This window comes from Wickerhamomyces anomalus (assembly GCF_001661255.1).
Source record: "Wickerhamomyces anomalus NRRL Y-366-8 unplaced genomic scaffold WICANscaffold_7, whole genome shotgun sequence".
Taxonomy (NCBI): Eukaryota; Fungi; Ascomycota; class Saccharomycetes; order Phaffomycetales; family Wickerhamomycetaceae; genus Hansenula; species Hansenula anomala.
The window spans coordinates 541,032-560,515 of record NW_017567116.1 but is presented as its reverse complement, the minus strand read 5'-3'; the positions used below and the strand labels follow the sequence as shown (position 1 = coordinate 560,515).

Here is a 19,484-nt window from a genome sequence, read left to right as displayed (position 1 = left end):
AAGCCAGCGAAATCACCAAATTCACAAAAGAAGGCGACAAAGGAATCGTTAACTTTGTCCCATTGAGCAACCATAAACAAAGCTAAATTAGGCTGATATTTGCTGATACTAAAAGAATTTGGACCATTGGAGGGTGCTTCGGGAAAGGATTATTAGAATAGAAAAACACAGACAAGGAACAGTTGCTTTTCAAGATGAGTGCTATTGTGGAATCTGATGAAGACGACATCACAACAACAATGACTGGCTGTGAAATACAACCTCCAAAGATCCCTGGGAATTACTCTGCAAGAACTCAGAAACGCTGGTCTTCAACATCTTCAAGAAACAGTTTTGGTTCAACAACAATTGATGGTGTTCATGCTCACCTCTCCCCAAATCATATCTTCCCTGCTCAGTTATACTCTACAGAATCCGGTCGTTTGTTCCATGCTGGTAAAGTTTTGATCGCTTTGGTTGGGCTACCTGCTAGAGGTAAAACTCATTTAGCTGTTAGTATTACTCGTTACTTGAGATGGTTGGGTGTTAAGACTCATGCGTTCCATGTTGGTGATTACAGACGTAAAACTTATGCTAATTTTGAAGATGATATCCCACAAGATTACTTCAAAGCGGTACCGAATACTGAGAGAGGTGTTGAACTTCGTCAAAAGATCTTAGATGATTGTTTAAGTGATGTTACAAGATTCTTAGAGGATGAAAAAGGTCAAGTGGCAATCTATGATGCATTAAATGCTTTACCAAAAGATAGACTTGAATTACAAGAGATGTTTTCTAAAAAGAACATCAAGGTCTTGTTTATTGAATCAATTGTGGATGATGAGGACCTTATTGCAAAGAATGTCGCTAATGCTGCTTCTTCACCAGATTATAAAGGATGGGATCCTAAACTAGCCAAGAAAGATTATCTTGAAAGAATCAAAGCTAATGCCCCTATTTACATAAAGATGAATGAAGGTAAAGAAGATGAAACTCATTTGAGTTATGTCAAATTTGTGAACTTTGGTGAGAAACTTGTCATGAACAATAGTCAATATGGTTATTTGATTAATAGAATCGTTTTCTTTTTGATGAATTCCAAAATCAAAAGTGGTTGTGTTTATTTTGCTAGATGTGGTAAGTCAGATTTGGATAAATATATAGATGATGAACAATTGAATAAGTCTGGTTTGGAGTTTTCAGAAAAGTTGAGTTCAAGACTATTGAATTATATTTCAAGAAGAAAAAAACTGGAAAAGAAGCCTTCATATGTGAACACTATAACTTTGGAATCAACCGGTTCTTCTTTGAATTCAAGCAGTGAAGCTTTAAACAATCTAGGGAAACATGAAGTGAGACAACCTCCAAGAGCCGACGGTAGTAGTGATGATTCATTTGTTGTTTGGACTGCTACAAGAAAGAGAACATCAGCTACTGCTAACCCTTTCAGAAAGAGAGGTATCACAGTAAGAGAACGGTATCAATTGAATCAATTGAACCCTGGTGAAATTGCTGATTTGAGTCTTGATGAAATAAAGCAAAGATTCCCTGATGATTACAAACAAGATCAAAAAGATCCATATCATCATAGATATCCAAGAGCTGAATCTTATCATGACTTGGCTGTTAGAATGGAACCTCTATTATTGGAAATGGAGAGAATGAGTGGTGACATTTTAATTATTGCACATGAATCTGTCTTGGCTGTGTTGTATGGTTATTTGATGGCATGCTCTTGTTATGATATTCCATCCTTAGAGTTCCCAAGAAATGAAATCGTTGAGATATCTTATACACCATATGAAAATAAGGCAACAAGAATTCAAATGGAAGGTGTTGATCCATGAACATGGAATTCTCAAGTAATTACAATATAATCCAAATATCAAAATGCAAAATCGTTCAATCATGTATTGATTCTAATCCTTCTTATTCTCTTTTTCCTTTCTTGTAATCCAGAACTCATATTCCTCTTTTAAACTCATTGGTGCATGATATACTGAATCTTTAACCCAAAACAATTTCACAATAGGCCAGCCCAAAATGAAATCAATGAATCCGATAGATCTGGCAATACCGATCACAACAAAATAACTTGCTCCAATGAAACTTCCCAAAGAAACACCAACCAAGACCTGACCTAAACTATGATAGTAAAGATAAACTCTAGAGAACACGACACACCCTGCAACCCCATACAATGCACATGTACTGATTATTTTTCTACTAGTAGTTAGATCTTTCCATTGTAACCAAACTCTCAGCATGAAATAAGTTGCAAAAAAACCCATGAATTGAGAATGAGCGCTAGGCATACCATAACCTGATCTTAACCCATTTTGTTGGAAACCTTCAATTAGGAAAGGTCTTTGCTCTTTGAGGATATTTTTGACAATATTATTGACAACATCATTGACAACTTGACCTCCAGCTATTATAACTGGTTCTATTTCACGTGTGATTATGAACCATGAAAGATAAAAGATTAGGATCCCAATTGGTAACAATGAAAAGTAAACAGAAACAAATGAAACAATATCATTTGGATCATAAAGCACATATGTATCATCAAAGGGAATTGGGTTGTAGTTTAGTTGAGTGCTGGACATGATGACTACGTTGTTATCAATGTGTTTGTTTCGATTTTAGCAGGTTTGTTGATCTTGATTTTTTTTTGCAACGGGCGATGAGCGTGGAAAGTTCAAAAAGTCTCTACAACAGCTATCAATATTAAGGAGTTACCTTCATTTACCAGGTATATATACGGTTGTATCAGGTTAAAAAGGAAGTTAAAGAATGCATTGGTGATAAAAGGGATAGGAGGGTATGTAAAAGGGGAAAATTCAAAAAAACTGAGGAAAAGTTAAAAGTAAAAAGTAAAAATGCTAAAATTTGTTAAAAAAGTAGGTGCCACCAACAACAGTTAATTAAGTTAAGATCATTATAAGTTTAGTTGTTGCTTTTGTTGCTCTCTTGCCCATCTTGCAGTATCTTTGGTATTCTGTTGGAAAGCTGGGTTAGTTCTTGTCTTTTTGATGAATTGAGTAATCCAGTCTTGAGCATAAGCTGATTTTATTCTTCCATCTGGGAACATTTGAGCTAGATCACCTAATAATCCAACAGCTGATCTGCTGACACTTTCAGATAATGAGAAGCTTGCTTCTTCGCTTATAGATTGTAATAGTTCGAAAATTTGAGCAGCAAATGGGTAAATTGAGTCAGCTTGACCATGTAAACCACCAACAATACCAACATAACAATCTAAGACAGATTCACGAAGGTTCAATATGTAATCTAATGCTTCAATTGAAGATCCTTCAGGTTGAGCAATTTGAGCCTCACGACAAATGTTGAAAACAACTGATAAGTATGGCTGGAAAGCTGGCCCGATAGCAGAAGCAATATCACCGAAACTTGATAAAACAGCTGGTCTCAATTCTTTTCTGACATTAGCGTTAGACAAGATGGAACCCAAGATATTCATCAAACCTTCAGAATATTGATTGAAGTTTTCACCCAATGAATGGGAAATATCAGCAACTAAACCAACAGCAGTGTTGGAAATTGGTGAATCAGTTTGATTCAAAGCATTTGTCAAGAATGGTAAGAAGGCGGTCATGTATTTGTTGAAATCTTGTTCAACTGCACCAGCCAAGGCGCTGATAGCGATGAAAACATCTTCTTCAATGATTGAATTTTGTTGTTGTTGAGCTTGTAATAATTTCAAAAATAGTTGCATCAAACTGTCAGCAACAGAACCAACATCTTTACCAACTCTTCTTATAACATTAGTTAACAAACTTAAAATGTTTGATTGTAATTCTTCCAAGTTATATTTATCATCCGCAGTGACAATTTGGGATTGCAATTGAAGAGTTTGATCAATTCTGCTTAAAACTTCTGAAGCAATATTGTTAATGATTGGCATAACATCCTTAGCACTGAAAAGAACTAGAGTTGATAAAGCTTCATAAGCAGAGGCTCTAGCACTATATTCGTTATCACTTCTTCCAGAAACTTGAATCAAAATTGGAACTAAAGCTGGATAATATTGTGATAGAGGAGATGTTTCATCTTGTTGAGCAGTTTGATTCAATTGCTCAACAATATTGATCAATGTCCAACAAGAGTTGGTTGAAACCTTTCCATGATCTTTCAAACCTTCAATAATGGCTTGAATAACATTTGGTAAGTGCTGTTGAACGTCAATAGCATCAATAATCAGATCAGCAATTCTACCAATACACCAAGCAACAGTATCTTTGACTTGTAAGTTTTCATCCTTGATCAATTGTAAAATTGGACCAAGAGCTTGAGCGATAAGAACTTTCAATTGATCTCTATCAGGGCCATCTAAAATGGAACCAAATGCCATAACTGCAGCTTCACGATTTCTCCATTCTGGACTACTGATATTTTGTTCCACAAAAGATAAAGCAGGTTGAACAACAAAGTTACCAGTATCTTGAGCGAACAATTGTAAACAAGCACCTGCAGCCATTGCAACATTCCAAGTATCATCATCTGCATCTTCGTTTTGTCTAGTTAATAATTGGAATAATGTTGGAAGGATATCTTGGATAGCAACTAAGGCGAAGTTATAAGAGGTTAACTGTGAATCTGGGAATTCTTCTTTTTCTAAAGCGATTTCAATTTCATTTTCACAAACAGTACTCCAAAATTCGACAGCCATACAAGCAACTCTTTCATCTGAGGATTGCATACCAGCAACAGTCAAACCATACAAAGCCTTTTCCATATAAACACTCATATGAGAATAGTATAAGGACATTATACGAGCTAATGCACCAAAGGCAGCAGCTTGTAATTCAGAATCATCTGCTTGAGTAGCTTCACAGACAACTTGCATAATATAATTTCTTTCACCTTCACGCTCAAAATTGAATTTGATAAATTCTAAAGAATCAACCAATGCATTCAAAGCAGTTAATCTAACGACTTTTGATGGTTCTGAAGATTGAGCACCTTGAACGATAGCAATCAAAATACCATTTGATTGACTCACAACACCAGCATCATTTGGATCAGAAGTTTCACAAATATAACCAATTGTTAATAATGATGAACGTTTGACATGTTCAGGTTTTTCAGGTTTAGTGTTCTCCACGATTATACTGATTAGTTCATTCCATTCTTGTCTTGGTAATTCAATGTCAGCAATAGCTGCGACTAATTGAGCAGCAGCGTTTGCAACTCTGTCATTTTGAGTTAACAAAGATTTCAAACTGATCTCTTTGATTTGAGATTTTGAAGCTTGATCCAAATTTATCCAACGTTCCGCTTGATGTCTCTTTTTAGATGCATCTTTTGAGGTCAACTCATTCTTTAAAGTGATACCAGCTAATATTCTAACTTCAGCTCTTTTTGATTCATCAGCCAATGCTTCTGTCAATAAGCCAATATACATGACGAAATGATCCTTAGACATAGCTTGCATTTGAGCTTCAGCTTCAGAACGCTTAGCTGGATCAGGGTTCATGATCGCATTTTCAAGAATTTGTCCGATATCCATCTTGAACTTATTATTTATGATTAGTTTTCTATTCTTTTTCAAAGTTAGTAAAATTTGTTCCAATTCTCAAGATCTGATGAAATACTCTGGCGATCGTCAAACAAGAATATTTGACAACACTAGCAATTCTGAAACTGAAAAAGTAAAGTAGCAGCTAGGAGAAGTATACACCAATGTAATTGAGTTGTCTGTACTTACTTTGTCCCTTAAAAGATGATTTTTATAGTTAATTCAAGTTAATTTGGTGGAATGATGATCTGACACACAAGTTGATGGGATCTTTTTTGATTTGATCAGCTATGAAATCAACTATTGCTCCGTCAATTAATACTTTAAAAATGAAAGCAGCACAGATATGTCTTGAAACTAAACTAACAATGATAATCAACCGCCAAAGATCGAATACTTGTCAACAAAATTTGCCTTGGAATTCCAAAACTTTACAAACTTTTTGATACTCTTTTGAAGAAAAAAATATAAGATTGAAGCTGGTTTCACCAAAACAAAAGCCGCAGGGTAACCCTCGGAAATAAAAAGATTGTTTTTGTTATTAAATCTCTATAAAGGGTATATTCCGGGGACTTATATGAACATGTTTAAGCTGGTTGTAGTTCTGGAAGCTAATTGTTTGAGAGGTATCTGTGAAATTTGAGCATATCAGAAGGACTATCTTGAAGTATATCATCCAGTTGCTGTATCTGCTGACTTATGGTCAATTCGAAATAGAACTAACCTAAAGTATCGGTTATTATAAGGCAAAGAAACATGTTGTGAGCTTGCGCATAGGGCTGGAATGTTCAGCCATCTTGTTAAAGCTCAAGAGGTCGTAGAAGTAAAGCTCAGAGCTCAGTGGTGAATCACGCGTTCACGTATGTTCCATATAACGAAATCGATTCTAATGACATCTATTACTCAAACTGAATTATAACTACGTCAAAGAATATAATAAAGACCCAACCCTCGATGAAATGCAATTAATTAAACAATGTTTTACAAAGCATAGAGCTAGAATTTACGTCTAGCGTCCTTAACTTTTTTATAATGAGCTTTTTTACCCGAAGTTTTCTTGGTTTGAATCTCACTATATTTCCTTTTAAAGTAATGTTTTGTATCTTGATCATGTAGCACACTTTCCAAAATGGTTTGCTTACGTTCTTTGTTTTTCAGTCTTGAAGAATAATACTCGGTATTTCCCTCCACAATAGTTCCAATTTGGAAAAATTCTGGTTGTACCCATTTATCTTTCTTGTAATGTCTCTTTGGATCTAATGCAGCTCTTTGTTGAATAACTTTGAAGTCTCTCTTCACAGCAGGTGTGACTTCTCCTTTTGGAAGACCAAACCAGTCAGAACCGGCTGTCTCTTTTTGATGACCCATCTTCTTTGCAGCTTCTATGGTATCACTTATAACATGTATATCTTTCCCACCTTTCACACTTGTCTTAAAGTTTTGATTTTTAGCAATCTCTTCACTTAGAGACTCACCAGCTTCTTGTATTTTGGGTAGACTAGCAATAGATTTCTTTATTTTACTAAACTGATCTTCATTTTCATCTTGAGTTTTTGGAACATTATTCTTACTTGATTTTCTCAACTCTTCGAATAAATCATTTAATCCCAACTTATCGTAGGCATTTTCTTCATTGTCAGTCAGGCTAGCTGTTGTAGATGTTTCATGAATTGGAGAAAGCTGCATTTTGTATATGAGGTTTCACTGAAGAACTGTTTAACACTCTATGATCAGATGCTCTTAAGAGTAGCTTTATGGTTTCAAATAAATTTTTTTTTCTAGAGATGAGCCCAAAATTACATAAGCACTTACATAACATAAACGTATGAATAGAATCATCACATTCATTTTTAACAGTACTATTCACTTCAAACTATACAAGTCCCTATTCTCAGAAATCTCTAGTTCTATATGTGCATCTAGTAATGTTTCTTTCTTGAGCCACAATTGGGTTTTTTCTGTTCTAAGCTGTTTTAATTCTTTTGTAATCAATTTTTCAACTTCAAGACCCCATACATATTTACGTCTCAATGATTCATGTAAAGCTTGTAATTCTTCCAAAGACTGAACTGATTCAATGGAAGCATCTGTAGGTAGGGACTCAACTCCTTCCAAGCTTTTGAATGTATCCTTTGCAGCAGCTGCTATATGATGTTTGAAATCAGCATCTTCTTTTTCAAATGACGCTTTGAGCCCTGCATTTATATCTTTCAAACTAGTTTTTTGTCTCTTGGAAGTAGGTTCAGTCAAATCAGTTAGCTCTATATTATGAATATTATCAAATTGAATTTTCTTATTTGCGAGTTCTTTCTGAAACTGATCCCCGCTATCTAACTTTGAATATCTTTCCAAGCTGTGCATTTCTGGCATTAATCTAAATCTTTTAGCAAAGGTTTCATCATTTTTCAGACCATTCAGATAACTGTACCAGAAAGGATATTCCACGGATAAATTTGAAGTTTGGTGCACAGTTCTAATATGTTGCGATAACGCATCAGCTCTGGTAAAATGCTTTGAACATTCTGGTATTATGCAGAAAAAAGGCTTTTCGCCTGTATGTGTCCTTAGATGAGATATCAAGGCAAATCTGCTTGGTTGTGTAACACCTTTTCTAAAGCAATTGTCCCATTCACAGCGATACACTGAGTCAACATTTGTTATATGTTTTGAATTCAAGTGTTGCACTAAATCATCTATATTTAGAAACTTATCCTGGCATCCTGACCAATGACAATCAGCTTCAATCCTTTTACTTTCAATCTCTTCTGCATTATCATCTGACAACTCCAGATCAGTGAATTCATCCTCTGATTGTGCTTTTGTTGACTCAACATCAGACAGCGTACTTTCACTACCCGCGTCAACATCTTTTGGCACTAGGTCATTTTGAGAATCTGAATGGTGTATACCATTTTCTTCTTTCCCGTTTTCTTGTTCCCTTTCCTCGGTCTGTATTGGATCTGGTGAAACTGTTCTTTCTTCGTCATTGTTCATCATTGAGCTAATGGAAAAGGCATGGTCTTGGGATTGTTTGAGTTCGGTTTCCTTTGCAGCCCCTGGCTCAGTATTAGCAGTATCGTGATTTGTTATTGCACTGACATCCATCTCGACGACTAGTTTTATATGAATTCACAGGATCAAAAATGTTGTTGATGTTCTCCAAGAGCTTCAGCTTTTGAACTACATTTATTGATAATTCGCGACACTTTTTACCCGCCAAATCGCGATTCTGTGGTGAACTTTTTGACTCTAGAAGATACTTTTTAGCATCTCAAAAACTAGTTAACGAGAAAAGCCTTCGCAGAAACCACAGCCTCTCACAATAATCATCTGTTTCTATAAAAGAGAGATCTCTATGTTCCACGTTCAATCTTTATTGAATTAAGCTGAATTCAAGATATTTCAACTCCGGGTAAAGTTCGCGGAAATGTGCTTAATTTGAGCCTGCCAAAAAAATTGAAAGAAAAAATGAAGTTAATGAAGAATAAATCAACCAAGAGCGTTACGGACAATTTGTTGACTCATCAAAATGTCAGAGTTACAATTAACCATTTTGCAAACCTTAGACAAGGAAGGGTCTATTGAAAACACATTGAACACCTTCCCAAAATTGGATTCTCAAGAAGTTCAAGCTGCTTTGAATTCTTTATTGGCCCGTTCAAAGATCACATATAAATCAATTGAAAAAGAAAAATGGAATTTAACAAAAGAAGCTGAAGAAATTGTTCAAAATGGTTCTCATGAATATAGATTACTAGAAACCATTCTTAAGTTGGAACATTTGAAAATATCAGAAGTTGGTAATGTCTTGGGTCCAGCAGGTAAGACTGGTCAAGCTAGAGCTTTCAAAAATGGATGGATCAGTAAAAACGGCGATGAATTGGTTGTCAGTGATAAATTAGATAAATCTCAACTTCCATCAGATGAAACTTCAACTGAATTAAAGGAAGTTCAAGAAACTGGTACATTGAAAGATGCTAAGAAATTATCAGAATTGAAAAAACGTAAATTAGTCACTGTTTCTAAAATCTTATCATTCAAAGTTGAAAAAGGTCCAGAATTCAGTTTGGAAATTGAAAAGTTGGAAACCGATATCACTAGTGATATGGTTATAAGTGGTAACTGGGAAAATGCTAAATTCAAACCTTATAATTTCAACTCTGAAGGTGTTTACCCAGACTCAGGTGCTTTACATCCATTAATGAAAGTTCGTGAAGAATTTAGACAAATTTTCTTCTCTTTAGGTTTCAGTGAAATGCCTTCAAATCAATATGTTGAAACCGGTTTCTGGAATTTTGATACATTATTCGTTCCTCAACAACACCCTGCTCGTGATTTACAAGATACTTTCTATATTAAAGATCCGTTAGTTGCAGGTGCCCCAGAAGATAAAACATATATGAAAAACATCAAAGACGTCCATGAAGGTAACGCATTCGGCTCCATTGGTTACAGATATCCATGGAATGAAGAAGAAAGTTTAAAACTAGTTTTAAGAACACATACTACCGCCATTTCATCAAGAATTCTACATGAATTAGCAAAAGATCCAAAACCATCTAGATTGTTTTCCATTGATAGAGTTTTCAGAAATGAAGCTGTTGATGCTACACATTTAGCTGAATTCCATCAAGTTGAAGGTGTGTTGGCTGATTATGATCTAACTTTAGGTGATTTGATTGGTTTCATGGAAGATTTCTTTGGTAAAATGGGTGTCAAAGATTTAAGATTCAAACCAACTTATAACCCATACACTGAACCTTCAATGGAAATTTTCTCATGGCACAGTGGTTTAGGTAAATGGGTTGAAATTGGTAACTCAGGTATGTTTAGACCTGAAATGTTGGAACCAATGGGATTACCAAAGAACTTGAGAGTTTTAGGTTGGGGTCTTTCATTAGAACGTCCAACTATGATTAAATACGGTGTCAGTAATATTAGAGAGTTATTGGGTCATAAAGTCAGTCTTGATTTCATTGAAACTAACCCTGCTGCTCGTCTTGACGAAGATCTTGTATGATTAGGTTATCAATTTATATAATGATGAATATAGAATATTTTGCAAATTTGTAACTACATTTGTGTAATATAATCATAACTTCCCTTATATTTATGCTCTTTAATCGTGTTCTCATTAATAAAAAATAATTTAAGTTGGCTTAGCATTCAAAATTGCAATATTTGAAGTAACATGATCACTATCTGAAAGAGCTTCTGTATCAGAAACAGCCTCTTCAGCTCTATCAATTTTCCAACGACAGTGTTTTTCAAGGATTCCTTTGAGCTGCTTACGACCAACTGGTTTTTCCAAAACATCACTAAAAATATTAGCAGTCGTAGCTTCTTTGTAGTAAGCAGTAGCTGCAATAACAGGGGTCTCGGAATTAACACTTGAAGTATGTTTCAATAATTTAGCAATATCAATAGCACCAAGCTTTGGCAGTTTCAAAGCAGTAATTATCAGATCAAACTTAACTTCACCAGTAGCTCTTCTTACGATTTCATCACCAGCAGAAACAGCAACAACGGCACAACCTAAACTTTCTAGATTTTTCTTCATAGAGTATCTCAAAATAGGAATTGGTTCACATAACAAAATATCCAGAATCGACAGTCTAGAGTTGGAACTTTCCGAGAATTTGGAGCTCTGTCTTCTTTTACGAACTCTTTGTAAAGCAGAAGAACGAGAATCTTCAGTATCTGAGCTTGATGGTGAAAAATCTGAAAAGGCTCTATGAAACAGATTGCTTCTTGAAACTCTTGATGGATTAGTTGGTTGACCTTGTGGTGTTGGTGTCTGTGGTTTGGCAAAACTTTTCGTTGATGGAGAGCCTGAATCACTTCTTGGACTTGACCGACCGGATCTCTCAACAAAAATACTAGTTCCCATATCTTCACCTGATGAGTTACTCAAAACAGAAGCACTTGAATTAAGTCTTTCATGTAATGGAACAGATTGAGGCGCATTGGCTGAGTTGATACTCATCCTGCTTGGGGAATGTGTTCTCATGATTGAAGAAGAAGGAGATACGGCACGTCTCAACCCATTATTTGATGAAATTGAGTAATTTCTAGACCTTGTTCCAGACTCAGAAGATGAGCTTGACATACTGCTTCTATGCTCCAAATGCTCAGCTTTGATACGATTAATGACATCTTTATTTGCCTTGTCTAAAGCTGGGAGATTTCTGAACTGGAATGAGCCAAACTCACCACTATTATCATTCAACTTACTTGGTCTTCTTTCTCTTAAATGCACAGGAATAGCTAATGACAAATGTTTCGAAGTTGGGGAATTCATTGTTGAAGGTGAACCTAATGCTGTTGTGCTATTAACTTGAGTTCTTGGAGCATCATTCTTACTATCCATTGAATCATCAGCATCAGAATCAGAACCATCCGATGGGAACTCATGTAAAGCAGCCCCTCTAGATTCAAAATAATCGGTGCTTTCTGGATCATCAACAACAGGAACAAATGAGCCTGCAGAGTTGTATAAATCATCCCAATCAACGCCACTGAAATATGGGTGATCTTTAATTTCTTGAGCACCGTTAACACCAAGTCTGGTCTCCGGATCCATATCAAGTAGTCTTTTTATCAAGTTTTTGGCTTCTGGTGAGCAATATGCCAACTCTTCTTCAGGTGCTAGATTAGGCCAGTCAACTCTACCATTCAAAATATTTTCAAAAACTTTCTCTGGAGTCTTTGCATGGAAAGGTGGATAACCGAACAAGAACTCAAAAAGAATACAGCCAACTGACCACCAATCGGACGCTTCATTTTCACCTGTACCTTGAATTGTCTCTGGTGATAAGTAATCCGGGGTTCCAACGAACTTTTTATTGAAAGTTGTGTTCTCTGGATCAAACAACGCTAGGTTCTTTGTTGTTGGAGTAGAAGGAAATGATGGGTTCTCTTCAAGAGCAAATGACGATTGAGAAGCAGATCTATGCAATGGTCTCAGTAGCGGCGAATCAACAACACTACTACCTGATCCTGATCTCTCCTCTTTCTTTTTCTCACCCTTGATCATGTTCTCAAAAAAACTTGAAGTCGGACTTGAACCAGCACTTGAAAAATCATTAGCACTTGGAGGACCTGAGGCAGAAAGACTGAAAGGAGTAACTGAAGAGCTTTTTCTATGATGAGAACTCATGGCAGCTTGTGCAAATGCATCGTCCCCTGGTATGGAGTGTTTATGTGCCCTTTCTTGACGACGAACCAACCCCATTCTTGACAAACCAAAATCAGTAAGTTTCAAATGCCCACTAGATGCAATCAACAAGTTATCAGGTTTCAAGTCATGATGCACAATACCCTTTTTATGTAGATCATCAACACCAATAACAACCTCAGCAATATAATGTTTTGCCCATTCATCTGGTAAATTTCCAAGCATTTTAACTAAAGTTGATAAATCACCACCAGGCAAATATTCCATCACTAAAAACAAATAATCCTTACTTTGGAAACTAGAATATAATTTAGCAACATATGGACTTTCAGACTGGGCCATCATCACGGCCCTTTCAGATTTCACGTTGGTAACTTGATTTTTAGCAATCATATCCGCTTTTTTTAAGACTTTGATGGCAAAATAATCACCAGTGACTTTTCGTCTAGCTAAATACACACTACCAAAAGCACCTTTACTAATTGGTTTCAAAACTTCATAGTCTTTGATCGATGGAGCTGAAGGTTTTGGTGCAACAGCTACTAACAATGGTGATAAAGGAGGTTTTCCCAAATGACCTGTGCTTATACTTCCACTACCAGCACTGCTAATTGACAGATAATTGTTATCACCACTGGATCTTTTTTCAAAATGATCACTAGGATCATGTGCTAATATCAGAGGAGATGAAAAGGGCGTGTTGACTTGATGTTCAAAACTGGGCGTTCCAGATGACTTAACATTTCTTTGAATAGAACTCATTGGTGAATTATGAAATCCTGGTGGTGCTCCTGGTGAACCTTTCCTCTGTGGAGTCAAAATTGGACTTTTAATATTCAGGTCTGAGAAGCTCGGAACATGATCTTCTTGATTGGAATCTTTCAAGGCTTCGTTTGGTGTAATTGACCTGGATGGGGAATATTGACCCCTTGTTTCATTCAGTGCTTCTCTTATGCTCTCTCGGCTTGGGCTGGGTAAATTATCAGTCTTAAGATAAGCATCTGTAAATATATTTGATTGAACAGAGGTTGGTCTTGGGTACACCAGTTTGTTAGTTGACTCATTTTTCTCAGTTGAAGTCTGAAGACGTTCACTTGAACTAGACGGATTAGAGGGAACAACGTCGTATGTTTGGTTTCTGATGTTTTTAATTGTCTCACTAATGGTAGCAATCACATACTCATCAACTTCATCCTTTATCTTTTGGGAATATAACAATGAGCTATTCAGCCGGGAAACAGCATCAACCTTATCTTTGACTAGTTTTTCTGTATCTTTAGAGAGTAGTATAATGGCAGGGTCTGATGATTCGGGTATTGCTGAGCTTGAAACTTCTTCTAATGCCTGTTTTGTATTTGGAGAAAATTCAAAAGTATCACTCTCTTCGTTAAACTCACTGGGATTGATAGATGTAGCTTGTTCACAAAGCTCTGACAAAAGGGCAAGCGTTTTGAATGGAAATCTCAACGCACCAAATATTGAAGCGGATCGACCCCTTCTCACGAGTGGTGTAGCGTTTCTTGCAACTGGTGAATCACTTGGTGCAACTTTGGGAAGTGGTAGGCCCTTATAATCATTAACTTCCTCTTGTAAATTTACTTGCTGCTTACTCAATGATTCATTTATGGTGGCTATAATTTGTTTCTGTTCAACTAAAGCGTCATGAGCATCCTGGACTTCACTTTCACATTTATGCTCATTAAAACAAAGCTGTGAATGTTTTTCTAACCACCATGACGGCACCTGTTGTTCACAAATTCGACACAGAACCTGAGGGGGCGCTGGGACTTCATCTTCATTGATTATACCAGCTTCTGATAGAGCTGACAAGTATGAAGTGAAAATATCAGCACCGAATCCTAATGTTTCAGAGAGTTTTGTTGGTAATTGAACGTTCAAAGCATTGGCGTAAAAAGGTTTCAATATCCACATTGAATGGGTTGGAATATTCTTACTGTTATGAATCAAAATTCCCTGGCCTTCCAATTCAATCATTTCACCATTTGTAGATATGGAACTCAAAGAACCTTGATCTGTATTAACGGGATCCGTATCATCCTCTTCAGACTCAAATGATTCACCGTCGCCACTTTCAGGCTTTGGATCATTAGTTGCGACAACAAATCGTACTCTATAACTTGCGTCATCTGTTGTCATTATGCTAATAGCATTGTTGAAGACCTTCTTATCATCCTCGTCGCCTAGTACAATGTTGGAAATAGGGCGATTCAAGATCTTTTGAACTTTGGTACCAATAATTGACTCCCATGCTTTCCCCAAATGTTTAACATTACCGTCCATATCTAACTCCATTAACACACTAGGGTTCTTAGCGCTAGCTTCTATTAAATCATCTTGTGGATTGTTGTTTTGATAGTCATCTGGAGCCTGATCCCCACTGTTTTCAAGGTCTTTGGAATCAAAATAATCACCTGAGTGTGATATAACAACAGAAGGTGTATCAGATCGACTCATATTTAACACATATAATTCAAGTTTTCAATGAGTTTTTGAAAGTCTAATGTATTGTTTTCATTCAAGTTGTTGCAGTCTTCTTCAGAACGATTCCTATTGCTAACACCGGCGACAAACCAATCCAATTCTTCACAAAGTTCAGAAAACACTATGTGATCTAATTAACGGTAGTAAATAACTAAGTTGGGGGTTGTCTTTGTGAAGTTAAAGCCAATGCTTTGATGACTCTCCACCATCAAGTTATCGTTTCTCCAAACAAAATCGAAATGATAAAAATCCATGCTCAAAGGAGGACCCAGGCCGTAGATTCCCAGGCTGCTTTTCCGGCGCGAAAATTTCGGAGGTTACCCAGGCTCCTCCTGGGCAGGGGATCCTCCACCTAGGAATCAAACCTGGAAGGAGCGTGAGCCTAACCTTTAGGTGGACTATACTAAACGATGGAAAAACAAACCAAGTTATAAAGCTTCAAAACAGTGAGGTAAAAACACTTCAAGCCGCTTCTCAACTGAACGTGATGCTGTGATGACTCGAACCAGGATTAATACAAAGCAAGGAGAACCATCAGCTCCTCGGAAATTGAGGTCAAAGGAGACACCAAAGATTGATTCGTCCTTGTTTAATTACGAGGAGAATCCAAATATAATTGATCCAGATCAAAGAATATTTATTGTTGACGAAAAGGAAGTTGGTGAAGTTTTACAAAATGATATCAAAGTTGATCAAAAATCATTCAGCTTTGAGACAAATTTAAAAACTGTGGATGATTTGAATAACAAAAAGAATGGCTCTTCAAAAAGACGTAAACTGAGGAAATCAACAATAACTCGTCAACAACCAACAGATCCATTGAACGATGAGCTTTATATCCCATATAATAGACGGATGGAAAAGGAGGAAAAGAAGATGATAAACTGGGAAAGAGAGAAAATCTACTCTGAAGCTGATAAGATGAAGGCTCAATTAGAAAAGCTGCATCAAAACGATTGGATGAAATCACTTCAGACAATCACCTATATTAGAGATCCAAGGGATCATAAAGAGATGATGGAGAAAAAAGAGTGGACAATCGAATCATTGAAAGGTATGCTCAAACGGTTCGAGGACTGGAAAAGATGCGAAGATAGGGTATTGGGTAGAATACGTGCGTCATCGCCTTCTTTAATCCAACATCCATTCAAATATTATACAAACATGCCAGATGCTGATTTGGTACAAGACAGTGACACTGATGAAGATGAAAACAATATGACAATTCCACAGATTAGAAGACTTCGTCTCAGGAAAAAACTGGAAAAGTTCGGTCCTATCATTAAGGTAAAATTTGGCACAAAAGTTATAATTGCAGAGCCTTTCAAAGCTACAAGAATTGAAAACCGTTAACGACGCTAATGATCTTTATAAACGATTAAATAATAATACAAAAGGAAGTTTCCTAGACTATATATTTCTTTAATCTTTCACTAAGTTTAAGTTCTTCACCTAGCTGCACACCAAATTCTAAACTTTTGACATCACCCAGAAGGCTATAATCAAACTGCACATCCAACACCAGCAACATCCATTGGAAAAAAGAGCTTACGGAGAAAGAATAGTTAGCCCTTTCCATTTGGTGTTTGTAATAGAATACGATGGTCCCTATAAAGCACATCAAATAAATTTTCAAAATCTTGCTTCTTTGTGCCTTGACATAACTATGCTTCGGTTGTATCTTCTTGGAAATCAAGTACATCCAAGCTGAAGTGCTCAGAAAATATAAGGCAATGGAGTTGATGTTAGCAGAAGGATCATCTTGTAACGTTATGAGGGAAAACGACAGTAAAGATACCAGCCTTGTGAAACCAATTAGAAAAAGTGATTTCCACAGGTTTCCATCCTTAAATGATACAATAGTTGTGAACAGGACAAGGAAAATGCTGTTGAATGCAGTCAAAAGAGCTACTTGAATTTGAAATAATGCTTTACTTGGATGGAAACTCGCAACAACCCCAGGAATTGATGGAATGCTTTAAATCAAGAATTAGTATCTCGGTGGACCCAGATTTGCACTTCAAGCGGTATACTCACAACTCTTTGCCGTTCAGATCATTGGCTAATACTAAATTATAATTGAATATGATGGTGAGAGCCAGCGCAAGTGCGAAAGCAGCTTCATTGTTAGTTTGAGGAAGTTCCAGTGGTTGGATTGAACGTGGTGGGTCCTTTCACATACTCAACTTCAAGAACACGGCCGCTTTCAGGATCAAGGCTAGATCTATCTGGACAACATTGTTAGTTCAATCCATTTCTCTCCATAAATACAACCAAGCTCACCTGTGCTGATTTTTCTCCAACTATAAGCGACATTCGTAGTGTAAGTTGGGACGTTGGTTCTGAATGAGTTGTTACCAAGAGAAAACAGTACACCGAATTCGCGACTGGTATAGGCCTTCAATTCGAAATCGTCAATCAATTTACTAAATTAAGTCAGATTTGAAATTATATTAGAAGAGTATTGCTACTCAAACTATGCCTTTAGGCCCTAGATGACCAGTTGAATATTAATATTTTTAAAATTATACACTTCATAATTATGGTCCATCATCTTTAATTACAAAAATCTTGATTTGATGTTCAATTGTGAAAGGTTCACGACTTGCTACAGTACGGTTATACTCATACCAAGTTTCGTATAGACAAAGAGTCTCATGGGAAAATCCCATGTAGGATGAGCGACGAGCAGGGGTTTCATCGATGCTCAAAGCAGCATTCGATACCATTTCAATCAAATCACAAACTTCAGAGCCCATATAAAAGTCTGGCTCATCAAGACTATTCAAATTTTTAATATCGATACTATGCTCCCCAAATGTGCTTGAGAAATACCCTTGTTCGTCATAAAGATTCAAATCATTCTCATCACCAAGGAAGGAATAACCAATATTGTACAACACCCTCAGGATTTCAAAAGAATCAGTCGTTAACAAAACGAGATGGGGTGGATCAATATTTGAATGCTTGACGTCTGCAACTAGTGTCTCTTGACCCTGAAATATTAGCATGTCATAAAAAGAACTGACGAGTAGTTCCTTGTTCTTGCAAAGGTTTAAGCAAGGTTCAATCAGAGCTTTATAGGATCCGTGTTCATTGGCTGATGAGTTAGCAGACTCTAAGTTTGACAAATCTTTCTTGAAGATAATATCTGTATATGTCGCAGACTGTGTTGCAGAATGTGTGCTCTTGATTTCCCCTTGCTTCCTTGTTTTGATCAAAGTGATCCCAGGGTTTCTAGAGATACTGTAACTGGGGTCATAAACCCCACTAAATATACGAATATCAACGAAGAATTGACGAATGAATTGCCTCATGATTGATTTTTCATTGCTCATAACATTGTTACATATTTCAATCATAAGATCATGATCCCATACATGTGTCATCCTATCCTTGAGCGTCCTTTTGTATGGTTTCCTTTTTGAAGAAGAAAAGAAACCCATAAAATCATGGTTATCCGCTTTTTTGTTTCTCTGAAGCAACTGATACTTCTGACCAAGGATACCTAGTTGGTTGGTGGTAGAACTAAACTGTGTTGTATTTCTCAAGTAAGCGTTGACTCTGAGTTTTGCTCCAGTAGTATTTTGGGGCGAACGAAGTCTAATATGCCCGGCGGTGGTCAACACCTCTGTTGAAATAACAGGAATAGAAAAATGAACTTTTTGATATAGAATTGGACCGAAAGCAAAAACACATTTCTTATTTAACTGCAGTAGATGCGAAATATTGACATCTGTAATGAAGGCAATTTGAGTCATCAGTTCATCTGGCAAATCAAAAAATGTATTGAACTCATGTTCAGTTGGACACTTCAACTTTAATAAACCAGTTTTCATTCCATACAAACTATGATAGCAGCATCTTTCAATGGGGACAATCAAATGTTTCGACAAGAGTATATGAGTCAAGTATTGACTGAGACGTTGAGCTCTAGCTGACTTTTGCCATTGATAGTATATTGGGAAGATAAGCAGATAAAGAAGGGGAGTGACAAGTGTAGTTGAAATTAACCATACCACCAGCTGCCACAGTGTTTCTGCAATTAACCATACCACCAGCCTCCATAGCCTAAGAATAACATCATTGACAACAATATCATAAGGTGACCTCATAGCTGAATTCTTTTATGGGTGTAAGTTTGAATTATTAGCTAGCCTTCTAGGCTTAAAAGCTTTGGTTGAACGCTTTAAAGCACATTGAATTAAGCTTGCATAAAACATATTCTCTCAAAGCACAAAAGTTATATATCACTTTAATGTCTTCTCATGAGAAATGTTGATT

The 19,484-nt window shown here is 36.5% G+C and overlaps 9 protein-coding genes across 9 annotated transcripts; 3 read left to right on the top strand and 6 right to left on the bottom strand.

The window, feature by feature from the left end:
• Nucleotides 1-239: 239 nt before the first annotated feature.
• WICANDRAFT_86090 (bifunctional fructose-2,6-bisphosphate 2-phosphatase/6-phosphofructo-2-kinase) lies at nt 240-1,826 on the top strand (the record flags this gene model as incomplete). The annotated part of the gene is made up of 1 exon (XM_019185996.1): nt 240-1,826. The coding sequence occupies one exon, from the start codon at nt 240-242 to the stop codon at nt 1,824-1,826; it is 1,587 nt and encodes a 528-aa protein (XP_019036395.1).
• A 72-nt stretch (nt 1,827-1,898) lies between these two features.
• On the bottom strand, nt 1,899-2,588 carry CAX4 (dolichyldiphosphatase; the record flags this gene model as incomplete). Its single annotated transcript, XM_019185995.1, has 1 exon — nt 1,899-2,588. One exon carries the CDS (start codon nt 2,586-2,588, stop codon nt 1,899-1,901), a length of 690 nt encoding a protein of 229 aa, XP_019036394.1.
• A 332-nt stretch (nt 2,589-2,920) lies between these two features.
• On the bottom strand, nt 2,921-5,512 carry KAP95 (karyopherin beta; the record flags this gene model as incomplete). Its single annotated transcript, XM_019185230.1, has 1 exon — nt 2,921-5,512. One exon carries the CDS (start codon nt 5,510-5,512, stop codon nt 2,921-2,923), a length of 2,592 nt encoding a protein of 863 aa, XP_019036393.1.
• Nucleotides 5,513-6,517: 1,005 nt separating this feature from the next.
• Nucleotides 6,518-7,207, bottom strand: FCF2 (Fcf2p; the record flags this gene model as incomplete). Its single annotated transcript, XM_019185994.1, has 2 exons — nt 6,518-7,065; nt 7,093-7,207. 2 exons carry the CDS (start codon nt 7,205-7,207, stop codon nt 6,518-6,520), a joined length of 663 nt encoding a protein of 220 aa, XP_019036392.1.
• A 177-nt stretch (nt 7,208-7,384) lies between these two features.
• Nucleotides 7,385-8,626, bottom strand: WICANDRAFT_107514 (C2H2-type zinc finger protein; the record flags this gene model as incomplete). The annotated part of the gene is made up of 1 exon (XM_019180506.1): nt 7,385-8,626. One exon carries the CDS (start codon nt 8,624-8,626, stop codon nt 7,385-7,387), a length of 1,242 nt encoding a protein of 413 aa, XP_019036391.1.
• A 424-nt stretch (nt 8,627-9,050) lies between these two features.
• FRS2 (phenylalanine--tRNA ligase subunit alpha) lies at nt 9,051-10,541 on the top strand (the record flags this gene model as incomplete). Its single annotated transcript, XM_019185229.1, has 1 exon — nt 9,051-10,541. One exon carries the CDS (start codon nt 9,051-9,053, stop codon nt 10,539-10,541), a length of 1,491 nt encoding a protein of 496 aa, XP_019036390.1.
• A 192-nt stretch (nt 10,542-10,733) lies between these two features.
• RIM15 (protein kinase RIM15) lies at nt 10,734-15,047 on the bottom strand (the record flags this gene model as incomplete). Its single annotated transcript, XM_019180736.1, has 3 exons — nt 10,734-11,387; nt 11,439-14,715; nt 14,767-15,047. Coding segments are annotated over 3 exons (4,212 nt in total), but the record flags the coding sequence as incomplete, so codon positions are not given.
• Nucleotides 15,048-15,695: 648 nt separating this feature from the next.
• Nucleotides 15,696-16,553, top strand: SAS4 (Sas4p; the record flags this gene model as incomplete). The annotated part of the gene is made up of 1 exon (XM_019185228.1): nt 15,696-16,553. The coding sequence occupies one exon, from the start codon at nt 15,696-15,698 to the stop codon at nt 16,551-16,553; it is 858 nt and encodes a 285-aa protein (XP_019036388.1).
• A 1,187-nt stretch (nt 16,554-17,740) lies between these two features.
• WICANDRAFT_81401 (uncharacterized protein) lies at nt 17,741-19,315 on the bottom strand (the record flags this gene model as incomplete). The annotated part of the gene is made up of 1 exon (XM_019185227.1): nt 17,741-19,315. The coding sequence occupies one exon, from the start codon at nt 19,313-19,315 to the stop codon at nt 17,741-17,743; it is 1,575 nt and encodes a 524-aa protein (XP_019036387.1).
• Between the last annotated feature and the right edge of the window lie 169 nt (nt 19,316-19,484).